We start from the raw sequence: 20343 nt of genomic DNA on the forward strand, positions 1-20343 counted from the left end.
GAATGGAGCCGGTGGATTTGCTGGGGTGCGACGGGTGCAGTTGCACCCGTCACGATTTTCAGTGTCTGCTATGCAGACACTGAAAATCTTGTTGGGGCCCTGTTAGGGGGCCCCTGCAGTGCCCATGCCAGCAGCATGGGCACTGCAGGGGCCCCCAGGGGCCCCACAACACCCTTTCCCGCCAGCCTGGTTCTGGAAGGTGGTCGGAATCCCCATGGCGGCGCTGCATGGAGGATTCCCTGGGGCAGGGGAAAACCGGCGGGAAACCGCTGGTTCCCCTTTTCTGACCGCGGCTTTACCGCTGCGGTCAGAATGCCCCGGAAGCACCGCCAGCCTGTTGGCGCTGCTTCCTCTGCCCTCTGCCCTGGCGGTGAGACACCACCAGGGTCAGAATGAGGGCCAAAATCTTTCTGTTTCCTTCCGTAGGGTACCTTGCAGTCATTTATGTTGTATGCTATAGAAAGTGGATTGTGGAGGGATGGACAGACAGGGTGTATTTTTTAATAGAGCAGAGGTGCCGTGGTACCCCTGTCTTTCCCTACAAAAGTGTGGGTAGGTAGGCCCATATTCCTTGCATTACGGCCTATGGCTCCCTTGCCAATGGTAGACAATTGTAAGTATTTGACCAGGATTTGGCAGGAGGGGAGTACGTGGGGGCGTTGTGCTTACAGACTGTACTTGAAGGTCAGATAACGGGAGAGCTTGCTGGTGATCACTGAGGACAATTCCGTCTGAAGTGACAGTACAGATGAATCATATTTCAACTCCTGCTCTCACATTCATGTAGTCGAAATGAGCAGGCATTAATAATTGAAAATGCTCTCTTGGGCCGGGGGCTACTCTGCAGCTGTCGCAGCCCCTGAACACGGGCGCTTATATCTTCACATCACTGACACTACCATTCTCTTATCAGGAAATATATTTCCATCAAATTCCTTCTTCCTCCGCGCCAGCCTGGGTTACTTTTGTGATGGGCTCAGTCTCGACCTCTCGAGCCCAATCAACAAAGGAAGAGTCCACGCGGATGTAAGAACATCTCATCCCGTTTCTGACGTCTGGCAGCCATTGTACTGCTGTGAAAATACTGAATGAATGCCTGAACAAGGTTGTGCAGTCTATATATGTATATATATATATATATATATATATTTATACATATACATATATATAGATAACCAAGAATTTTCACTGCACTCCACGAAGTATCAATGATGTGTATTTTATTTAAGTAACAACCACCAACGCGTTTCAACTCCCCATGGAGTCTTGACTGTGAACAAGACTCCATGGGGAGTTGAAACGCGTTGGTGGTTGTTACTTAAATAAAAAATTATTGGTTATTTATATATTTCGAGATTGGTCCTCTCTGTCACTGGGCACCGGCAGTTGAGTGCGCCGCCCAGCAACTCTCAGACCATTTTGTTCCACAATATATATATATACACACACACACACACAGAGGGCTGGCTTTAGGGCGGTGCGACTGGTGCGGAGCCACTGGGTGCTGACCTGAAAGTGGGCACTGACCTCAAGGGGGGCCACTGTGTTTAGCAATAAGGTACGATTTAAAAGCACTTGCTGCTGAGTTCCTTTGCATCCAGTTTTCAGGCAACAATAAAAAGGTGAAGATAACTCATGTGATTAATGGTCCTGCTAGAGAGAGATATGGATGGATTTTGTCTCGTGGCAATTTTGAGTGCCATAAAGTAGCTCAGAGGGTAAAAATACCTGCTGCAAACAACAGATCTGTATTTTATGTTGATAGCTGAGCGGACTAGTAAAGTCAGCCTTTATCAGTGCTTTAAAACAAATGAATCTATGTGAGAGAGGGGCTATGGAGAGATGAGTGGCACCTTTGCCAGGTGATAGTGAGGGAACGCGTGCACACACACACACCTGGAGCTCAGCCATGAAAACTAAAGTTTTCTCAACTTTGATATGACGGTCACCTGACTTTATGCCATCAAGCATACGCTTTCCACTCAGGGTCATTTAATCTACAAATAATTGATACCAGGGAATATTTACAATAATACGACATTCTGTTTGGGTTTGAGCTGCCTGCAAACTGGCACCATGTGCCATATTACGAAAATAAAATGCGCTGTCTCCAGTGCATGCACAAACTTGCACCTGCATAGGCTGCAGCACGAACAGTGGACTGGAAGTTTACAGCCATTGGTCTACCATTCAGTCTAACCAGTTTAGCCTGCTTTTACACAGTGTCTCCCAGCAGGCGAGGGCAATGTTACTGCCCACACTATCAGGGTCATACTTGGGAGGTACCTGGCACCCCCAAGCCTCCCTTCCAGGGGGATATCTGGAGGGAGGGGGGTGCACTGACTGTGTGCTGCTTCAGGCCTTTCGAAGGGGCCCAATCATTTCACCTCCCAGCGGCCTGTTTGTCCCTGGTCCTCTGCCTGTAATATGGCATGGGTGCAGGGACAATCGCATTCCCTCCTTTGCACAGGCAACACCCCCATGCAAATGATGGAAAACAGTTTTGTGATTTTACTGGCACAAGATGTGCACCAACTCGATCCATACTACAAGAGGAGCTGCACGAGTCTCTGCGGCCCCTTATTTATCACCAAAGAGCAGTGGCGGTGCACAAACAGGAATAAACATCTGTTGCACCCCATGGGCACTTTCTGTAACATGGCTCCTGGTATTTTAGTGCAAGTAGTCCGATGATGAAAATCATGATCTCAACACCCCGAAAGCACTAGTTTGTCACATGAAAGTTCAAGGAAGCGTCCAACTGCTCGTTGAAAAACAAAAAAGGAGACATGTAAGGCAACATCATTAGTTTTTCTACACTTAAGGTAATTATAGGAAAGATAGAATTTCTTGGCAACTTTTTACACTTTCTGAGTTACAGTTAAAACTGACTTTAATTAAATTGATTGAATCTTTTTGCGACAAATGTCTAACTTCTTTTCAGTGTGTTTAATTGTGCTCTACAGATTCTGGTTTACTTCTTCATGTTTACAAATAGCCTTTCTCTTCCACGTGAAAGAGCAATATACCAAGGAATTCAGGGCCTGATTTAGAGTTTGGCAGATGGAGTTACTCCTCACAAACGTGACGGATATCCTGTCCATCATATTACTATCTCATTATATCCTATGGGAATCGTAATACGGCAGACAGGATATCCGTCATGCTTGTGATGGAGTAACCTGTCTGCCAAACTCTAAATCAGGCCCTACGTGTTTTGTGGGAAGGGTGACTGTGCAGCCTTGGAACTCAGAGGTGGGCAGGTATTACAGGTAATAAAGTACCCCGCTGTATGTTATAAGGATAGTGGATGTCACCTCAGAGTTCCATTACCTTAGAAAGATACTTCCCCTTCGGCCCTGTTCCTGTTCAGCTATATGGTCATGAAACACCTTGGTGACTCACAGTATTCTATAATGTATAACAGGGTACTTTATTCCCTATAATACATGGCCACACCTTGGAGTTCCGTGCCCTTATAAAGGAAGACACCATTCAGCCTCCTTTGTCAATATGGTCATGGAACTCCTTGGTGAATTGCAATATCCTTATGATGTTCAAGAGTGTGTACTTTATCCCATATATTCTTATTAGATTGGGTTCGGCATTTACAGTACTGATTGACAGACTAGCTTATGTGTTTCTTCTGAATGACTTTTTCAAGGATGTGCAAACATACTTGAGAATACAACATAAGCATGTGGCATTAGTAATTAAAAAACATACCCCCAAACATCATTCAGCCAATCAATCAGTTTTTGTAAAGCGCGGTTACTCACCCATAAGGGTCTCAAGACGATGGGTGCTCAAACTAGACTATTACAAATAGCAACCAGAAACTTGTAATTTAAGCCACTGTGTGCTTGGCCATCTTTCAGGCAAAAAAGGTGTTTTATCCAAAATGCCAAAGCGCTGTGCTTTAGGGGTTCTCTTTCAGTAGCGCACCACCTCTGTTCCCTGGGGAGTAACCTCCTACTTATGAAGGCTACAGGTTGGTCTAGGCACGCCTTATCTAACTGTGGAATAGGTACAAAGTCCTTGAGGTAAAAGGTATGGGGTGGGCCAGAGGAAGGAATCTCAAGAATATGAAGCCAGAAATCTGCCTATATAAGAAAGGGGCTAGATATAGTATAAGTGAATGTGTAACCTGGACGAAGGTAGCACTCATATTACATCACATTTTAAGTACTTGCCTATTGACTTATTTCGAGTTTGAACCACTTACACTGCTTGCAGTGGCAATTACATTCCAAGCTCTAGATTTTGGTGATTGACCAGCTGGTTCAGTATTTCTTTCTTGTGACTGTGATGAATTTATGGGTAAAGGCAGAATAGATCTCTCTACAGGCCCCCTCTGAACTGGAATTAAAGCAACCCAGGAGTGGCTACACTATAGTTAGCCTACCTGGCGTGGCAGTTCAGGCTGTCCCCTTTGGAGCAGGGTCAAGACTGTTTTTCATATATCTGGGACCAAAGTGAAGTAGCAAAGTGTTCAAAACAATGATGGACTGGGATGTGGCCTGAATAATTACCAGTGGCCAAGATTAATTCAAGCACCTGATCCATCACTGTATCCTTCAGTGTAATCCACTTGCATGACAGTTCTTTAAATCATAATGCTGGCACTGATGTTCAATAACAATATATACTGATCTTTATGAGACCATTCTAGAATCTTCATCAATAGGACTACTGATAGAGTAGCTGTTGCAGTCTAGCTGAAAACACTTGTGGCCAATCCAAAGTGTTCTGTTGTTTTTTTAGGGTGAGCATAGCAGCGAGCAAGTGTTGCTTTTCCGACATGTTGCTATCTATGTGGGCTTTTAACAACATCCACCTCACGCCCACCACTTTCACTCATTCATGATCTTGCCTTTAAAAAATCCTTTGATGGCATTGGTAACTGCTTTACGTTTGTCTCTCCTTGGGGCGGTTTTGTTACCACCTTGGGGACCGACCCTGATATATGGATAATTGCACATTTTCCAATACGTCTGACCGCGAGCGAACTTCTTTTTCCTTTTTTGCCTCTCCTTCGCGCTCATAGCGGCGGTGGAGCTTTGAATTTACTTGCTTATGTCAACTGTTTTACTTTTCATTTTCAATTTATGTGGAAGGAAAAGTCCAGTTAGGAATTTACAACGCTAATAGCTCTAACTCGAGCAAACACGAGATCCATTGCATTGCAAATTCTTGTTATTTATAGTATCTGGTGATGTATGACACTATTGATCATGAAATAGGAAGTCGATTTTGGGAGGAAAGAAAGGTGAGTTTTCAGAGTTACTTTATTCTCACCTAATTTTGCATATAGTGCCATCTAAAAAGGCTATCTTCCACAAGGGTGCTCAATGTCAACCTTGAGCATTAGATTGAATGGCGGACCCTTGAATTTGTAAAGGACTACATGTAATTTCGAAAGAGAGAAAATTGTCTCTACAGGTGTGCAAAGTTGCTAAAAAAGGCGGACCCTTGAATTTGTAAAGGACTGCATTTCATTTGGAAAGAGGGAGATACTTGTCTCTAGGGGTGTGCAAATTTGCTTAATTTGTTTCCTCATAAAGTATACATAGTTCTCATAGAAACTCTGCCTCCTTATAAAAATAAGGAAATTTTTCAGTGTTATTTATTGTAGCATCCTGATTTTGACACTTCATGTGAAAACCGAAAGCATGAACCCTGACAAAAAACTGATTAGCCAAGGAGAAAAAGTCACACAGAGAACTCTGCTAGAGAAACACAGCTCATGTGACACACATCCATTTTCACAATTCCATCCAGACAGTTCTAGTCCAACCATCTGTCACATCCAGATCCATCCATTTTCTGTAAATTGGAGGAAGACTGTGGCCAGCTAAAATCATCTAACACGACCCACATCTGGGGCCAGATTTATCAAGGTTTCAAAGCCCTGTACTGCGTGAAAGTGAGAGGGCAGAAATGTGCCATATTTACCAATATACGGTGCATTCCTGTTGTCTGTTCCAGGAGTGGTTTGCAGTGCATTACAGGCAGGACTGTTTTGTGCAGGAAGGACATCGTCTTGCACAAAAACAATCTTCTAAGTCCCTAAGGCTTTATCCGCTTTCTAAGTATGATTCAGAATGTAGCACACTTAGAAAGAGAGAACAAGATAATTCTCCTTGTTGCACCTCCTCCAGGAAGGTTTAGCAGTGTGACGCATTCCCAAGTTTACCAATGTTGGTAAATCTGTAAATGTACCAAAATCGATGAGTGGATGCATAGGAACACCTACGCTCCACCCATGGAATGCCTTCCTAGGGCACTGTAATGCAAGGCAGTGACTTGGCATGCCTTGTTTTACTCCAGATTTACCAAGCAAGGCAGGGCCATGCAAGGTGGCTTTGTGTTAGTTGATAAATCTAACTTAGGCCCATATTTATACTTTTTGATGCAAATCAGAGCTAGCGCAGATTTGCGTCAAAAAGTTTAACGCCGGCTAACTCCATTCCAATGCACCAGCCGAACACCTTATTTATGGAATGACGGTAGCCGGCGCTGCAGCCTGGTTAGCGTCAAAATCAATGATGGTAACCGGGCAGTGGAAGCGAAGGGAAGACTGGGGGTTGTGCTCCAAAGAATGGTGCAAGTCAGGTTAGAGTCAAAAATATTGGCTCTAACCTGACCAGTGCCATTTTTTGACGCACTACCCCCATGGAAATGACTACTGTGTTAGCAAAGACAGGAGTTATGCCCCCCTGCCCAATGGTCATGCCCAGGCGACATCTGTCCCCTGGGCATGGCCATTGGGCACAGTGGCATGTAGGGGGGCCCAAGTTAGGCCCCCCATGCCACTTAAATTAAAAAAATATATAATACTTACCTGCACTTACCTGCACTCACCATAGATGGGTCCCCCCATCCATGGGTGTTCTCCAAGGGTGGGAGAGGGTGGCAGGGGGTGTCCCTGGGTGCAGGGAAGGGCACCTGTGGACTGCTTCCATGGTCTCCCACCATGAAAATGAGCCCACAGGACCCCTAACGCCTGCCCTGACCCAGGCGTTAAAAAACGGCACAAATCCGGCTTGGCGCCATGTTTTAAGGCCCGTCTCCTCCTGTGCATCATTTTGCTGCCGGAGAATAAATAAGGCGCACATGCCTTAGAGTCATTTTTTGAACGAGAACGCCTACCTTGCATGCCATTATCGCAAGGTAGGTTTTCACGTACAAAAATTGGCGCACACTCCATAACTTTGGCGCTGGATGGGTCTAGCGCCAAAGTATAAATATGGAGTTAAGTTTGCGCCGAATTTGCACCAAAATAAATTACGCAAATCCAGCGCAAACAGTGTATAAATATGGGCCTTAGTGTGTTGGCCTTGCAACACCCTTTGTGATGAAATCCTTTGATAAATCTGGCCATGGGTTTTTACTGTTTCTGTGAGACATTTCTGCCCCAACCATGTCTTACAGCAGAAAAGCTACGTGGGTAGAGTGACAATGTAAGAAAAATTTAGAATTTCACAAAATGTGGGTACCTTAGTTATCGTATATATATTTGTGAAATTACTCTTTCCTATTAAAAATCCCTAATGGCTCTAGTGTTCTTAATGGAGAGTACATTTTCCTAAGGCCTGAAAACTTTATCATAGGTAATACAAAAAAGAATACTTGACAAGGACAATTTTTGTAGGATATTCTGGGTAGCCAAATTATCATTCTCTTAAACCAGTGGTTCGGAACCCGTGGTCCGAGGAACCCTGGGGTTCCGTGAAGACTACACAGGGGGTCCAAACTGTTTAGAGAATTAAATATTATTAACAGATTAATAAAATGTATATAAATAAGCAAAATGTAAAAATTAAAAAATTAAAACTTCTGTCATTGTGAAGGAATTTGACATTAGAGGCTAAAAATTAATGGGCATATTTATGTAGCTTTCCCACAGTGCAGCACAGCAAGCCACATGCTGTACTGGGATGCATGAAAGGGAAAGGGCAGGAATGTGCCGCATTTAACATAATACAATGTATTCCTGTCCTATCCTTGCACTTGCGCCCCTTGGCTGCCTTATCCTGTGATGCAAGGGTGCCTGCAATGCAGACAGGGTTGTTTTTGTGCAGGAAAGGACACTTTCCACCGCAAAACTAATCCTCTGAAGCCTTTTCCTCTTTCTATGGTTCCTATCTATGTGGCGCAAGGGCAATGCCAAACTTTCATAAATATGCCCCATAGTTAGTATACTAAAATTGAATCATGGGAGCAGTGCAAGTGCATCAAATAGAATATAGTACATATAAAAAGTGGCATTAAATGAATTTAGAAAATACATTTATATTGACATTTTTATTTTTTTAAATACTTTGTGGACATTTCATAATTTTTTCATTTGTTTGATGATTACTTGTTTCTGTATTTTTAATGTACTGTTTTCTTGTTCCTACTCATATTAAAATGTTTATTTGTGAATATTTCATAATTTGTTTGATGTGTGTGTGTGTTTGTATTTTTAGTGTATTGTTTTGTGGTTCATAGCACAGAAAATGCTTCAGCCAAGGTCCCTGGTTTCCAGTAATGAGTCAGTGGGGATCCACAGATGTCAAGAGGTTAAGAACCAATGATCTAAGCACTTTATGAGCTTAAACTGGTGATAAAGAGGCAGTATATCAGAACAAACATTTCTTGATGTTTGTGTATTGATATCCGTTGTGAAAGAATATGGTAAAATCTATTAAAGTTGAAAGCATAAGTGAACATTATGGGCACTGGCATTTTTCCTAATCTAATAGTGCAAATGCATATTCACATATGAATACTGTAGGAGGCAGACACTTAAGGTCAGTGATTAAGATGAGGGGTAGCATGCTGCCTTACATCCTGAAAAGGAGGTTTGGCTTTTATGGCAGTCTCTTGTGTGGTCAGTATTGGAGGGTAAGCAGATGAGGAAAACCTAAACACCAATATCGCCCAGCTTAAAAAATTGGATTTCTGGTGGTCCTGGATGCCTTCAGCTCAAGTATCATCAATGCTAGAAGGGGAATGGGTGCATCAGTAAAAAGCAAAGTTCTGATCAGCTTTTTAAAAACATACATTCCATTTGCAATTGGATCGTAATACCTAGAAGAAATGTTTCTGAATTTTACGTTTAGTACAGCCTTTTAAACTCATTCTTTTTCTTTAGTCCCACCCCTTTCACCATTGCTTCAATATATGGATCTCATAATCTGTATCTCATTATTTGCATGATGTGCTAACAATGCTGAACAGAAAGCTGTTCTTGTAGAGTGTTTACTTTCAGATGAGCAGATGTTCTACATAACCACATTTCATGGTGGTATCCTTGTGTCAAAATATCTTGCACAATAGCTTCTGTCCAATAATGAAATTGGGGTAGATATTCTCGCCATCATGACTGTCTTCAAATGTTGCTTCTTGTCTTTTGTTATGAACTCTGCCAGATGTTCTATAGATTCCAATATGGAACTATCATACCTTCCCACAAAATCAGAAGTGATAGCAGCTCTAACAATGGTAAAACTGAAAAGATAAATCTCACTAATCACTGCCTCTGATGGAACTAAAGAGTCTAAAGAAGTAGAATACTTATTTATTGCTGAAAAATCATCTAAGGCTTAGGTCCATTGATTCTAAGGAAAAGTTGGTCTTGTTCAAGAGCTCAGTATGTCTTTCAGGTGTAGACTGAAAGCTTTAATTAATCCTCGCATCAAAATGTTTTATTTGTTGGGCTTCAGAATATCCCAGAATCAGACTAATGCAAGCTTAATTTTGAGGCTCACAGATGTGGTGTTTCAAAGATAATTGAGATTTGAGCTTCAAACACTGTTTTATAGGTTCAGTTTACTGCCTGGTCTCCTCATGACTTTGTTAAACGTTTTCATGGTCATCGTTTGGAGAATCTGATGATGGCAGAGAAGCTGAATTTATTGATGAAAACTGCCTGCAATCCAAACTAGGGCATTGCCTTCTGGAATTCCAAAGCATTTCTTCAGGATTGGGGGGGTCCACTTGGTCTCAATGCTGTGTGGCATATTCGCAGTAATCTGTACTTCTCTTATGAATGCTTTCTTGAATGAGATTCCCTTGGCCATGGTCAGGGGACGAGCTCTATGTTGAGTGAGAAAATTGGCAAAGCTGATACTATCCGCTTTGATTCCCAAGGCATTGGAAGATGACCTGAAAGGACTAATAATTTTGATTGTCCTCTCCGAACCCTCAATATCAACTCCCTTGTCTGCAGTCGTGGTGTTAAAGAATAGAGATCTCAGAAAAGAAACTGCCTGCATTTTGTTCCTTAATAGCCCTCACTGTTGAAGGAGACCAAAATTACTAATGCTGTTTCAAAGATGATTTTGTAGCTAGAAAGCTCTCTGCTTTGAGACTCTTGATGTGGAAGCTCTCTCTACATTGAGCAGCAGACACGGCAGAAATGGTGTAGGCTTTCTGAGTGCTATTTGATGGCATAAAGAGTAGGGCCCAAGTGGTCTAATATAGGGGCCGTTTTGTTGCTCCGAGACCCTATTACAGCAATAGGAACTCCAATCCATTGTCGTGAGAGCCCTGCAATGTTTTCTCAGCATATAAGGCAGGGCCTGCCCATACTCTCACTTTTTGTACATCAGCTTTCTAAATGACTAGATTTCACATTTATGACACCCATCAGTGGTGCGACTGCCAAGAATATAACCAAACATCTCCCCAAAGCAATGCAAATCTAAAAGGAAGGCAAATGAAGCATAGAACTCGTTGATATTATATAGGGAGCTACAAATGAAAAATGCTAATATATGTTTTTGATTAGTTTCTCATTATAATCTGGCTGTTTGAGAAAAGGCAATGTTGAATAGGCATAAAGTTTTTTTAAATTTTTGTAAAGAAATATTTCTCTTTATAAAATGTATTCTAGGATCTATATACAAAGATATTTCAGGTTTTCTGGTCGCTATGTTCTTGACAGTCTTCTCCACAAGTTAACATTTCCTTCTCAGCAAGTAACGAAAACCCTGAAGAATATCTCAGTGGGTTAAGAGTTCATTCTCTGAGTACTCACTTTGACCAGTTCAGAAGAATAAAAGACATAGCATCCTTGCCTAGATTTAAACATTTGACTTCATTGATATACACAGATCTCTTCAGTTGGTTCAGTCACCCTAAAAACTACATAATGGAAGTTTTGTTTGCATAGGAACTGTTAGCAGTCCGTCTTTCTTCCAAGAGCAGGTCTTAACATCAGTTAACATCACTGGCCAACATGGGTGGAGCAGAGAGGGGGTACTTTTTTAGGTCGACCTTACCAGACAGCTTAAGCTGTCTGGTTGCATAAGATATACTGTAGGATTACCAAGATCATAGAAAGTCTTGCAGCCCGCCCATTGCTTACCATTAGTTGGCTTCATTGCCACTCTCATTGGCTTGCTTGAGCATCTTGTGTTTTTCCCTTACCTGAATCATAACCTCTTTACTTCTGTGCTTCCTCTGCTCAGTTTTATGGAACTTTTTTTTTCTTTTTGCTCCAGAAGTCAATGAGAGTGCATGCTTTCCAGCGCTCTCCCTATGTATCATCCACAGGCTTCCATGTTGTGTCTCCCTCACGTGCTTCTTCCCTGCTTAATTACCAGCTTCCTGCACCACTTGCCCCAGCTTCCCCCTCCTCAGCTCTTCCATTGCTCTCCACACTCACCATGGCACCTTACTGCTTGTTTTTCCTCCTTGCCACCTTTCTCTGTTGCTCCCTCAGCCCTTGCTCAATAATGTTTACTCCCCATGTTGTCTTCTCCCCGTACGCAAGCCACTTTTTCTTTCCCACCCCTTTGACATTATTTTTTTTTTTTAATATGGAGGGCCCAACAGCTGCAGTTTGCTTCCAGGATGTTCATTCCTCAAAAAGATCTTTTGTCTTTAACTTATTATTTTTTACCTTTCTGCTCCAATATTGGCCTCTGCCATCCTAGAACAGTAAATAAAAATTAATGGTGGCCATGTAATGTCACATGCATCATCAGGCTGGCCACTGGGCAGGCCTTTTATTCCATTCGGCATTTCCACAGTGGGGTGGAGCCCTTGGAGGCTGCTCCTGGTGCCTCTGTCACTTTCCCCAGCTGCCCCAGGTTAACTGTAGCATACACAGGATGCTTCAAGAGATAGAGCGAGAGGAAGTGGTAGGGAGAAAGCATTCAGAGTGGGACATTAGAGAGATGTGAGAAAGAGCAAATGAATGGACAATGGAGGCAACAAAAAAGGAGCAAGGCTTGAGTCAGCATTTTTGCCATCCTTGCTTTTGGTTACCCAGCCCGACCTTGAGTATTGATAGTCATAAAACTAGACCACTACAGTGGTGTTTGGTGAGATATTAAATGGAGGGGCACAAAATAAACATTATATATAAAAAATAAAAAGCGTTCACTTTCCCTACACTGCCGGTAGCACGTCCCCAATATTCTGCAGCACGTCCTCGATGTTGCTGGCTGCGAACTCCAGGTCGAGCACAAGGTCCCACAGCAAACTCCGTTTTCCAATCAAGATGCTGCTCTCATGCTGTTAAGCAGCATGAGTGAAGCGTATGGATTGGCTGTAGCTGGCTGCCTCAGTGCTCCAAAAAGCACTGGAGGACTGTGCGTGCTCTCCAACCCAGCTGTCTAATATAGCTGGGTTGGAGTGGTTTGAATTGCGCATGTCGGTTTGGCCGTAGCAAGGTAGCCAATGTTCCCACTTCAAACTGAATCAGCAGCAGTGACGCACTGGCTCTGCCCACACACTCCGTTTGCTGGCAGAGAGTAAACAATAAAATGTCAATAAAATAATTGTATTGCCATCTTATCTTCCACACTTTCTGCTCAGCCGTGTGGAGAGGGGAGGCGACACTCCTCAGCTCTTATGGAGGGACCGATGCTGGTGCACTATATAAACTATCCCTAGTTTCAGGCACCAGTTGTTTGAAAATGAAATGAAACTATGGAAGGGGCTCTGCAGAAGAGCATTGGCTGTGTCACATTCACAGTGTGTTGATGCAGCTACTGCAGGTCCAAGTACTTACCGCAGCAGGAGGACACTGTGGAGCTGTGTGCTACTGGGAGGCTGGGAGCTCTTCTTGGCATCCATCTGCTTTACAATCTGCTGGCTCTGTGATGAGGTACAGCTGCTGCACACACTTTCAACTTGTATCCTGGACAGTGTTTACCATACGATTAATTTAATCCATTTATTGTATCACCCAGTGGGTCAAGTGGGAATGTACCTTTGAGGCTGAGTTATTGCTGGTGTGTGTTTGAATACTGCCAGTGTTCCAGAGTGGAAAGCCCAAGGGAACTGTTTACTATCACTTTGAATTAATAAATAAGCATTGTAAAATTAAAATCAACTAGCACAGCAAAATAACAAGGCAGATAGTTGTTGATATTTGCACATCTGGTGACTGTGCATAAACAAACCATTGCAGTATCCTATTGGGCGCGTTCCTGCTTTTTAATTTCTGGCTAGAACAGCTGACAGAGACATCTGACAAAGTTTGTACAATGTAGCGCATAGTGGCTGAGTTACTATTTCTATTATTTTAAATAGTTGCTACCATTTGCATTGCACACAATACCGGCTGTTCATTTACATAGCTGTCAATTGGCCCCATGTTCCTAGAACCATGTTTTTAGAACCACAATCCATTTTTTAGAGCGACAAACTTTCGTGCCCCACTTAGCTTTAATGGATATGAGGCTGGAGATTTTTTAATATAATTACAGCACTGTGTCATAGCCCACTGTCATTTACGAACAGCACATTTTCCATTGAAATGGTCACTAAATTTGCACAGACATACAGTTTTACTGATAAAACCACACAGACAAATAATATTGCTTGGAAATCAGGTTTTGGCGAATATTTATCATTTCTGCATCACCAAGTAAAGAGTCTGGAATTGTTTTGATCCAATTCAAATCTTTGTTTCCACCACACTTTAGAATTACAGAAAATATGATAATTTTTTGTTTTCCTAACTGCTGTATGTGTACAGTTCATTTAGAGGTATCTAGAATTTGTTGTTGTATTGTGTTTTACAAAAAAGTGACATCTGACAGCCTTTCCTTTCACATTCCTAGTACCCCAGCAAATTTGTCACATAATTCACTTTACGTTTTTTTATCTCTGGTTGCAAAGTGGGAGCAGTTTGTAAACACCAATCCTCATGTTGAAAAAGTACATTTGTCAGAAGACATAGCCTGACATTTGACCTCTGACTTTGAAGCACAGCAAATGTGACAAGATAAATACAGAATTTAAGGGGCATCTGTATTTTTTGTTTGAACTTTTGTAACCACCATAAATTGGCTCCTGATCCATCCACAGTTTGGAAACAGTGTCCTAAAGTGACTTCCAGGCAGTGTTGCTTTTTCTGTCTGCAGTAGTTTGCATGATGAGGCCCTTCATGTATAATACTTCTGAGTGAAACTGCCTATCATAACATAGAGTAAATTAAAAGCTACCCAGTTATTTATTTTTGTTTAATTTGTGCAACATCATCATTGTAATTGCACGGAATCACTTTATATTAAGTTTTTTTCATATGAGCGCATGCTTTATGACAAATGGATTTTTTTGCTGACACTGTTCAGCATCAGCAACAACCATTTTTTTCCTTTTTGGCAGATGCTGTTAAGTACCTGCAAAAAGCATTGGCAAAGCCAACGTGTTAGCTGATGCTTATCTAAGGCGAGTTTGATTGGCTTTGTCAATGCTTGTTGTTACTATACTAATGCACAATTACCATCTGGCATTACCACACCACACATATTAAGCACACAGTAATGCAGCATGCAATAATACAGAGAAACAAACACATTAACATTTTCTAGTCAGTTGCCGTGAAGTTAAATAAGGGGATGCATCACATTGTTATGAGATTTATCAAATACTTCTATGAGAAATTTTCAAATATATCTAGATATGTTACAGATCCAAAATACAAGTCCACAATCAAATGTAAACTGGAACTCATACTGATGCAAGAATCTTCTTTAAATGAAACCCATTTCTTTACCCACAACCTCTATCCCAATTGTGCACACTCTCCGCAGGCTATGGTATGTCTTTTACCATTTGTAGTATTTCCCACCATAAATTATTAAGAAGCATTTTCCCTTTCTACAGATCCTCCAGGGGCATGACGCAGGCCCCTGCAGCTCTTGTGGCACAGGTGGTCCCTCACACCCTTTGTGGGGCCTTCAACCTTTCAGGGGACCCCCATTCAGCTAAAATCCAGTGAATATCTGTGAGATATGGGAGACTCAGAGGTCTCTCATCACATTCTATGGGGGACCCATCATTCTGCGGTACAGCACTGTGACAATCTGGTCTGGTTTGCCCCCTTCCTGATCCCCAGGTCCTACCTACCCAATCCCTCCTTTTCTTCTTTGTAGCAATTCCTGTGCCTGTAGGATCTCATTTTTTACCAGTATCAGTCCAGAAGCCAAATGTTCTTTTGGAGTGTTGGGACGAGGGCACAAGTTAGGGTTACACGTGGGTACACGCCATCCATCCACTAATTTCACAGGGTGGACGATGTCCACCCTGCAAGAAGTGGGCCCTACTGAAATATACTGAACATGTCCCGGCGCAATTTTTCAGACACCGGGACACATTCAGCAGCACCTGCACCTTATCTGCTTTTATTTCAAGCAGTAACGTGCAGGCGGCAAGGGGACTTTCATGTTTCAGACTCCAGCTGGGCCCATAACGAAAGTTGAATTTAAGGGGCCGTCAGGCCTCCTTTTGTTCCACTTTCCTGACTAGGTGCTATCTGATCCTCACACCTAGATGCAAATACAAGGGGTGGGAAACAAAGACACACAGCTTGTTGTTATCACTTCGCAAATATTGGCGAGGCATGCTTTTTACAGTGTTCAATCCATCTAGATAAGAGATGAGTATGCACTGTGAGAATGTTAGATGTGTAGGTCTGTTCCAGTATTTACACAAATATCAATTCAACCACTATTTTGTTTTATTTATTTTGTAGCGCTACTCATCCCAATGCAAGGTGTCAGAGTGCTTTACATCACACATACACATTATTCATTGACAATAAATCCTATAAATGTGTAAATCAATGTACAAGATGTGTTACATAAGACAGTGAGAGTCGTAAGGTATAGGAGTCACATGTCTTTCATAGCTTGCTGTGCTATATTAGAAGGATTAAAATGTTCAAAGTGTGAGTAACAAAAGCATGTCTGTGTTAACTCACTCACCTAACTACATAAAATAAAAATTTGCCATCTGCATGTTAGATGATCTGCTTTGCAGGAAATGCATTAACCCTATACGCTACTTTGATTCAAAACTGGGACTAGAAACACATAGGTCTTGCAAACAAATGTGTTATCCTGCAAAGTTATCTTACCATTATTATTGTTCCCTGGAATGTACTGGTCACACAAGGGTCTCTGCAGTATGTGCCTTAACCCCATAAAATATTTTGAAATGCAGACTTTGTCACCAGTTAAGCAGAATAGATTTACTACTACGTTTCTCCTTGTTGCCAGCTTCTTTGTGGCAGAGTTTTAAAAAAAAAATGTATAAATTGAGGCCCACATTTTGTGTCGTGGTGCGTCACGTTCTTGGCACAACCAGCAAACAAAATCTTATCTGTGAAATCTCATAATGTTCTCAAATGTACTCATGATAGACGTGAAACGTGTGCGAAGAGTTAAGATCTCATGTCACTTCTTGTGATGTCACTTTCTGTGAGGTCATGGGTTATGATGTCGCTTCCTGTGATGCCGTGATGTCGCACTGTGATGTCACACACCACAATGGCACTTGCTTACTGCCTAATTTGGTTAGTTCCCACACTTCTTGTTTTTCGGATCTGTGCCCTGGTTGAGACTCCGACAAGCTGATGGTTTGTGAAGATTGTTATGCATCTGTTACCTTGGTTACAAGAACCATTTCCTTTGTTTGCCAGGGTTCCGGCCAATCACGCTGCTACACTTCTCTCGCATCACTTCTTCCAGTGTGAATGTGTCCTGGACCGACCCCTCACCTCCGGCAGATCGTTTCCTCCTCAGCTACAACCCCAAGGAGCACGGGGAGGCACTGCAGGTCACACTGGATGCGTCCCAGAGACACACCACTCTCACCGGCCTACGACCGTCAACGGAGTACATGGTGGCCCTGGTGGCCGTGCATGGAGTGGTCGCCTCCGAGCCCGCAGTGGGCTCAGTCACTACAGGTGAGCAAAGAATGACCCCGGTCATTGGGAGCCAGGGTCTGCTATCTGCACAAGAAGATAATGTCAGGATGTAACTTTTATGTTCGCTATTAAACTGCCCAGACCAGATTAAATCAGAATCTGAACTCCGCATGGATCTCTCAGTGCACTTCAATCCTGTGAAAGGCATAAGCTTTTTCAGTACTGAGTCCAAAGCAGCCCTCTGCCGATGTACCTCAGTCATGCAGTGCGTGGCCCATTGTTTTCCGAGCAGAGTCCGTCATGATTGGCTCTGTCTCTACTAATTTAATTATGTCTGAGAAGTAAGGACTTCCCCCATCCAGTACCAAGCTACATTGGCAGAGAGTACCACTTACACATGGGATGAAGCCCCTTTTCTTCCATTGTGTAACAAAGGACATCTAGAAAAGACCTCTGTTTCACTGGTGGCCGGAAATGCTGAATGTAAAACTAGGAAGAACAGAGGATTTTAAGATGTAAGGAAACTCACTGGCCCGCATGGAGGGGTGGTAATAGAAAGGTGAAAGGGGATAGGCTTATTCATTCTTGTGCCGTAGGGGTAGTAACCTACCAAGTGCTTCATCTCTCACCCTCGTGTGTGCAGGGAGCAGCTGTGGCTGTTGTCTGACCCATGACCTGACTGATGCTTATTCGCCTAAGGGAAAGGCGGGACTTGGCGAGTTAGCCCCTTCTCAAAATGTTGACCTCTTTTGGCCTAGCAGAAGGATGTGGAATATATAACTTTAATATTGCACAGTTTCTTCACAGGCAGCAAAGCTTGGATATTCGTCTCCTACAGCAATAGGCAGTATCCCTGTCTTTAAATAAGGTGCATGACTACCATTGTATCATCATCTCACATTCCTAATTTTGCATCATTCTATTCCTCTGAGAGCATCTTTACCTTTTAACATGTTGCCATATGAATAACTGAGCCTTCTCACATACCCTCCTTCTTTTGGTCTATATTCACCCAGTTCACCACTGTCCCTCTGGCTGTGTTGGTACTATGCAGCTGCATTTGTGTGTTAGTCCTACTGCCTCCCCACCCAAATTAGCTTTCTTAAACAACAAACCATCCAAATAGGTATCTGCCACTAGCAGAATATCAACTATAAAACCTGACACAAGATCTCCACAGTGAATTATAACTACCAGATAAGTCCAATTATATTGTATGTGCCTTTCTCCCATGACACCGATGTGCTTTGCACCACAAGACAAGATAAAAGCGCCGCTTTACTTATGCACAACACTATGAATCTTCCTACATAAGGCACAGCACATAAAGCACCCATGCACTCCCCCACAGTGTACCTTGCTATCCATCTGAAAATGTGCAGCTGTGCCCGACAAGCCAATATGAAGCCCTATATACATGCTACAGTACAGTACAATGTTGACAGCTTCTGCTAATAAGATCATATTTAATCTGATTGATCCTTCTTGGCTTCTTGTGCTGCTGGGTCCCACAGGGATGGACCCGCCAAGGGAACTTACTGTGGGAAATGTGACAGAGGAGTCAGTCACTATCACCTGGAGCCCTCCCATAACCTCCTTCGACCACTACCGCTTGTCCTACCAGTCAGCTCAAGGTAAGCCCACAGTGCATTACTTTTTTATGTACAGAATTTCTAAGTGCCAGCAACATAGCCATCTCTTGCTACTACAAAGCTGCATAGAAATGGTTCTTAACCAGGGGTCTGCAGAACCCCAAAGGTCACAGACGCCTACTCAATGGGGTCCACATTTGTTTAGAAAATGAAATATTATTAAATAATAAAATGTACATACATAAAAAAGCAAAATTGAAAGTTGAACATTTTAACATGCTTTTTACTTGAGAAGGAGTTTGAAATAAGAGGCTGGTACAAAGTGGGTTCTGCCCACATTATCTCCCTTCATTTTTCGCTTTTGACTTTCCATTTTGTGGCTTTTTATTGCGAGTGAGCTTTACTATCAGAGTGTCCCTCACAATAAATTTACGGCAAAGGGACTGAGTGTGCTAACTGTCAGAGCCTTCCTTTTAAGATAAGGTTGCTGCTGCCCAGCTAGGGTAATAGGCTCTGGGCTGGTTACACATGAATATATGTGCACACACATGTTCACAGCTTGTGTGAGACTACCATCTGGCACAGCCTGGTATCTGTGCACAGGTAATCTACTACAGAAGAGACGTTTCAAGGGTTGGGGACTGACCTTTGGTCGACCTTATAATGTTTGTGAGATTTTATAATGTAATTCTGCAGTGCTTACTCAAGGTCAATTGTTCTTACCCCTCATAGCACAATATAAGAGAAATCCGCACTAAGGCACAGTTTTGCCTCACTTAGCCCTACATGGTCCAGTGAGTTATCAATCTAGGGGTGAACATATACTCAAGTAGATTTATAGTTCCTGATATCCTAACTGCACTCGTTATAGCATTTTAAGAATTGTCTATTTTCCTTGGCTCACCCAAAATCAGATTTCAGGCCTTTGCTTCGCTTTGCTGGGCCATGTTAACTACTCTACTCTTCAGCTCCAAGATCAAAGGCTTCCCCACACAATAGAGTCATTAACAGTGGGTGACCCAATTCCTAGGAAAGAAAGAAATCGGAAGCAAAGTTGCATCTGTCAGGATCTGTCAACTAGCTTTTCACATTGCACTTGGGCTGGGACAACCCAAGTCCACAGAAACCAAGGAGCATGGAGACCTCTGTAGCCAACACAGGAGGGGCTCACTGATGAAGTGGTGGTGGGATTGGGGAATTAGGCAGCTGTGTCAGTTAGGGGTGGAGCTGAGGGTCTGAGGGAAGCTCTTTCCACAGACAACTTGAAGTAGCCATATTAGATTATCCCAGAATGCTGTGCAGGAGTATTGGGACAGGGATGGAGTGATGATGTGGAATCCTAGGAATGACCAGGGATGTATGACTTCTAGACCTTTCTACCCTCACTTTTAAATGCCTGCACGAGGGGGAGACAGAAGAGAATACACTGGACTTCGGAGCAAGGACAGCAAAAGAATACACATCTGGAAGGAGAATCCACCTGATGACCTGCGAGTCTGGATTTTGGAATTTTCACTCCAGCTGACCCTCAGGACTAGGATGGGACCCTACAGGCCCAATAGCATCATTATTCAGCTCAGTACAATTGGG

The 20343-nt window shown here is 42.8% G+C and overlaps 1 protein-coding gene across 1 annotated transcript in view; it reads left to right on the top strand.

The window, feature by feature from the left end:
• TNR (tenascin R) overlaps positions 1-20343 on the top strand; it is an 847456-nt gene that overhangs the window by 746507 nt on the left and 80606 nt on the right. Inside the window, exons 13-14 of the mRNA XM_069231566.1 lie at positions 16934-17200; positions 18676-18795. Of these exons, the coding sequence (XP_069087667.1) occupies positions 16934-17200; positions 18676-18795 (387 nt within the window). The remainder of the gene's footprint in view (positions 1-16933; positions 17201-18675; positions 18796-20343) is intronic.

Source organism: Pleurodeles waltl, chromosome 4_2 (assembly GCF_031143425.1).
Source record: "Pleurodeles waltl isolate 20211129_DDA chromosome 4_2, aPleWal1.hap1.20221129, whole genome shotgun sequence".
NCBI classification, from domain to species: Eukaryota; Metazoa; Chordata; class Amphibia; order Caudata; family Salamandridae; genus Pleurodeles; species Pleurodeles waltl.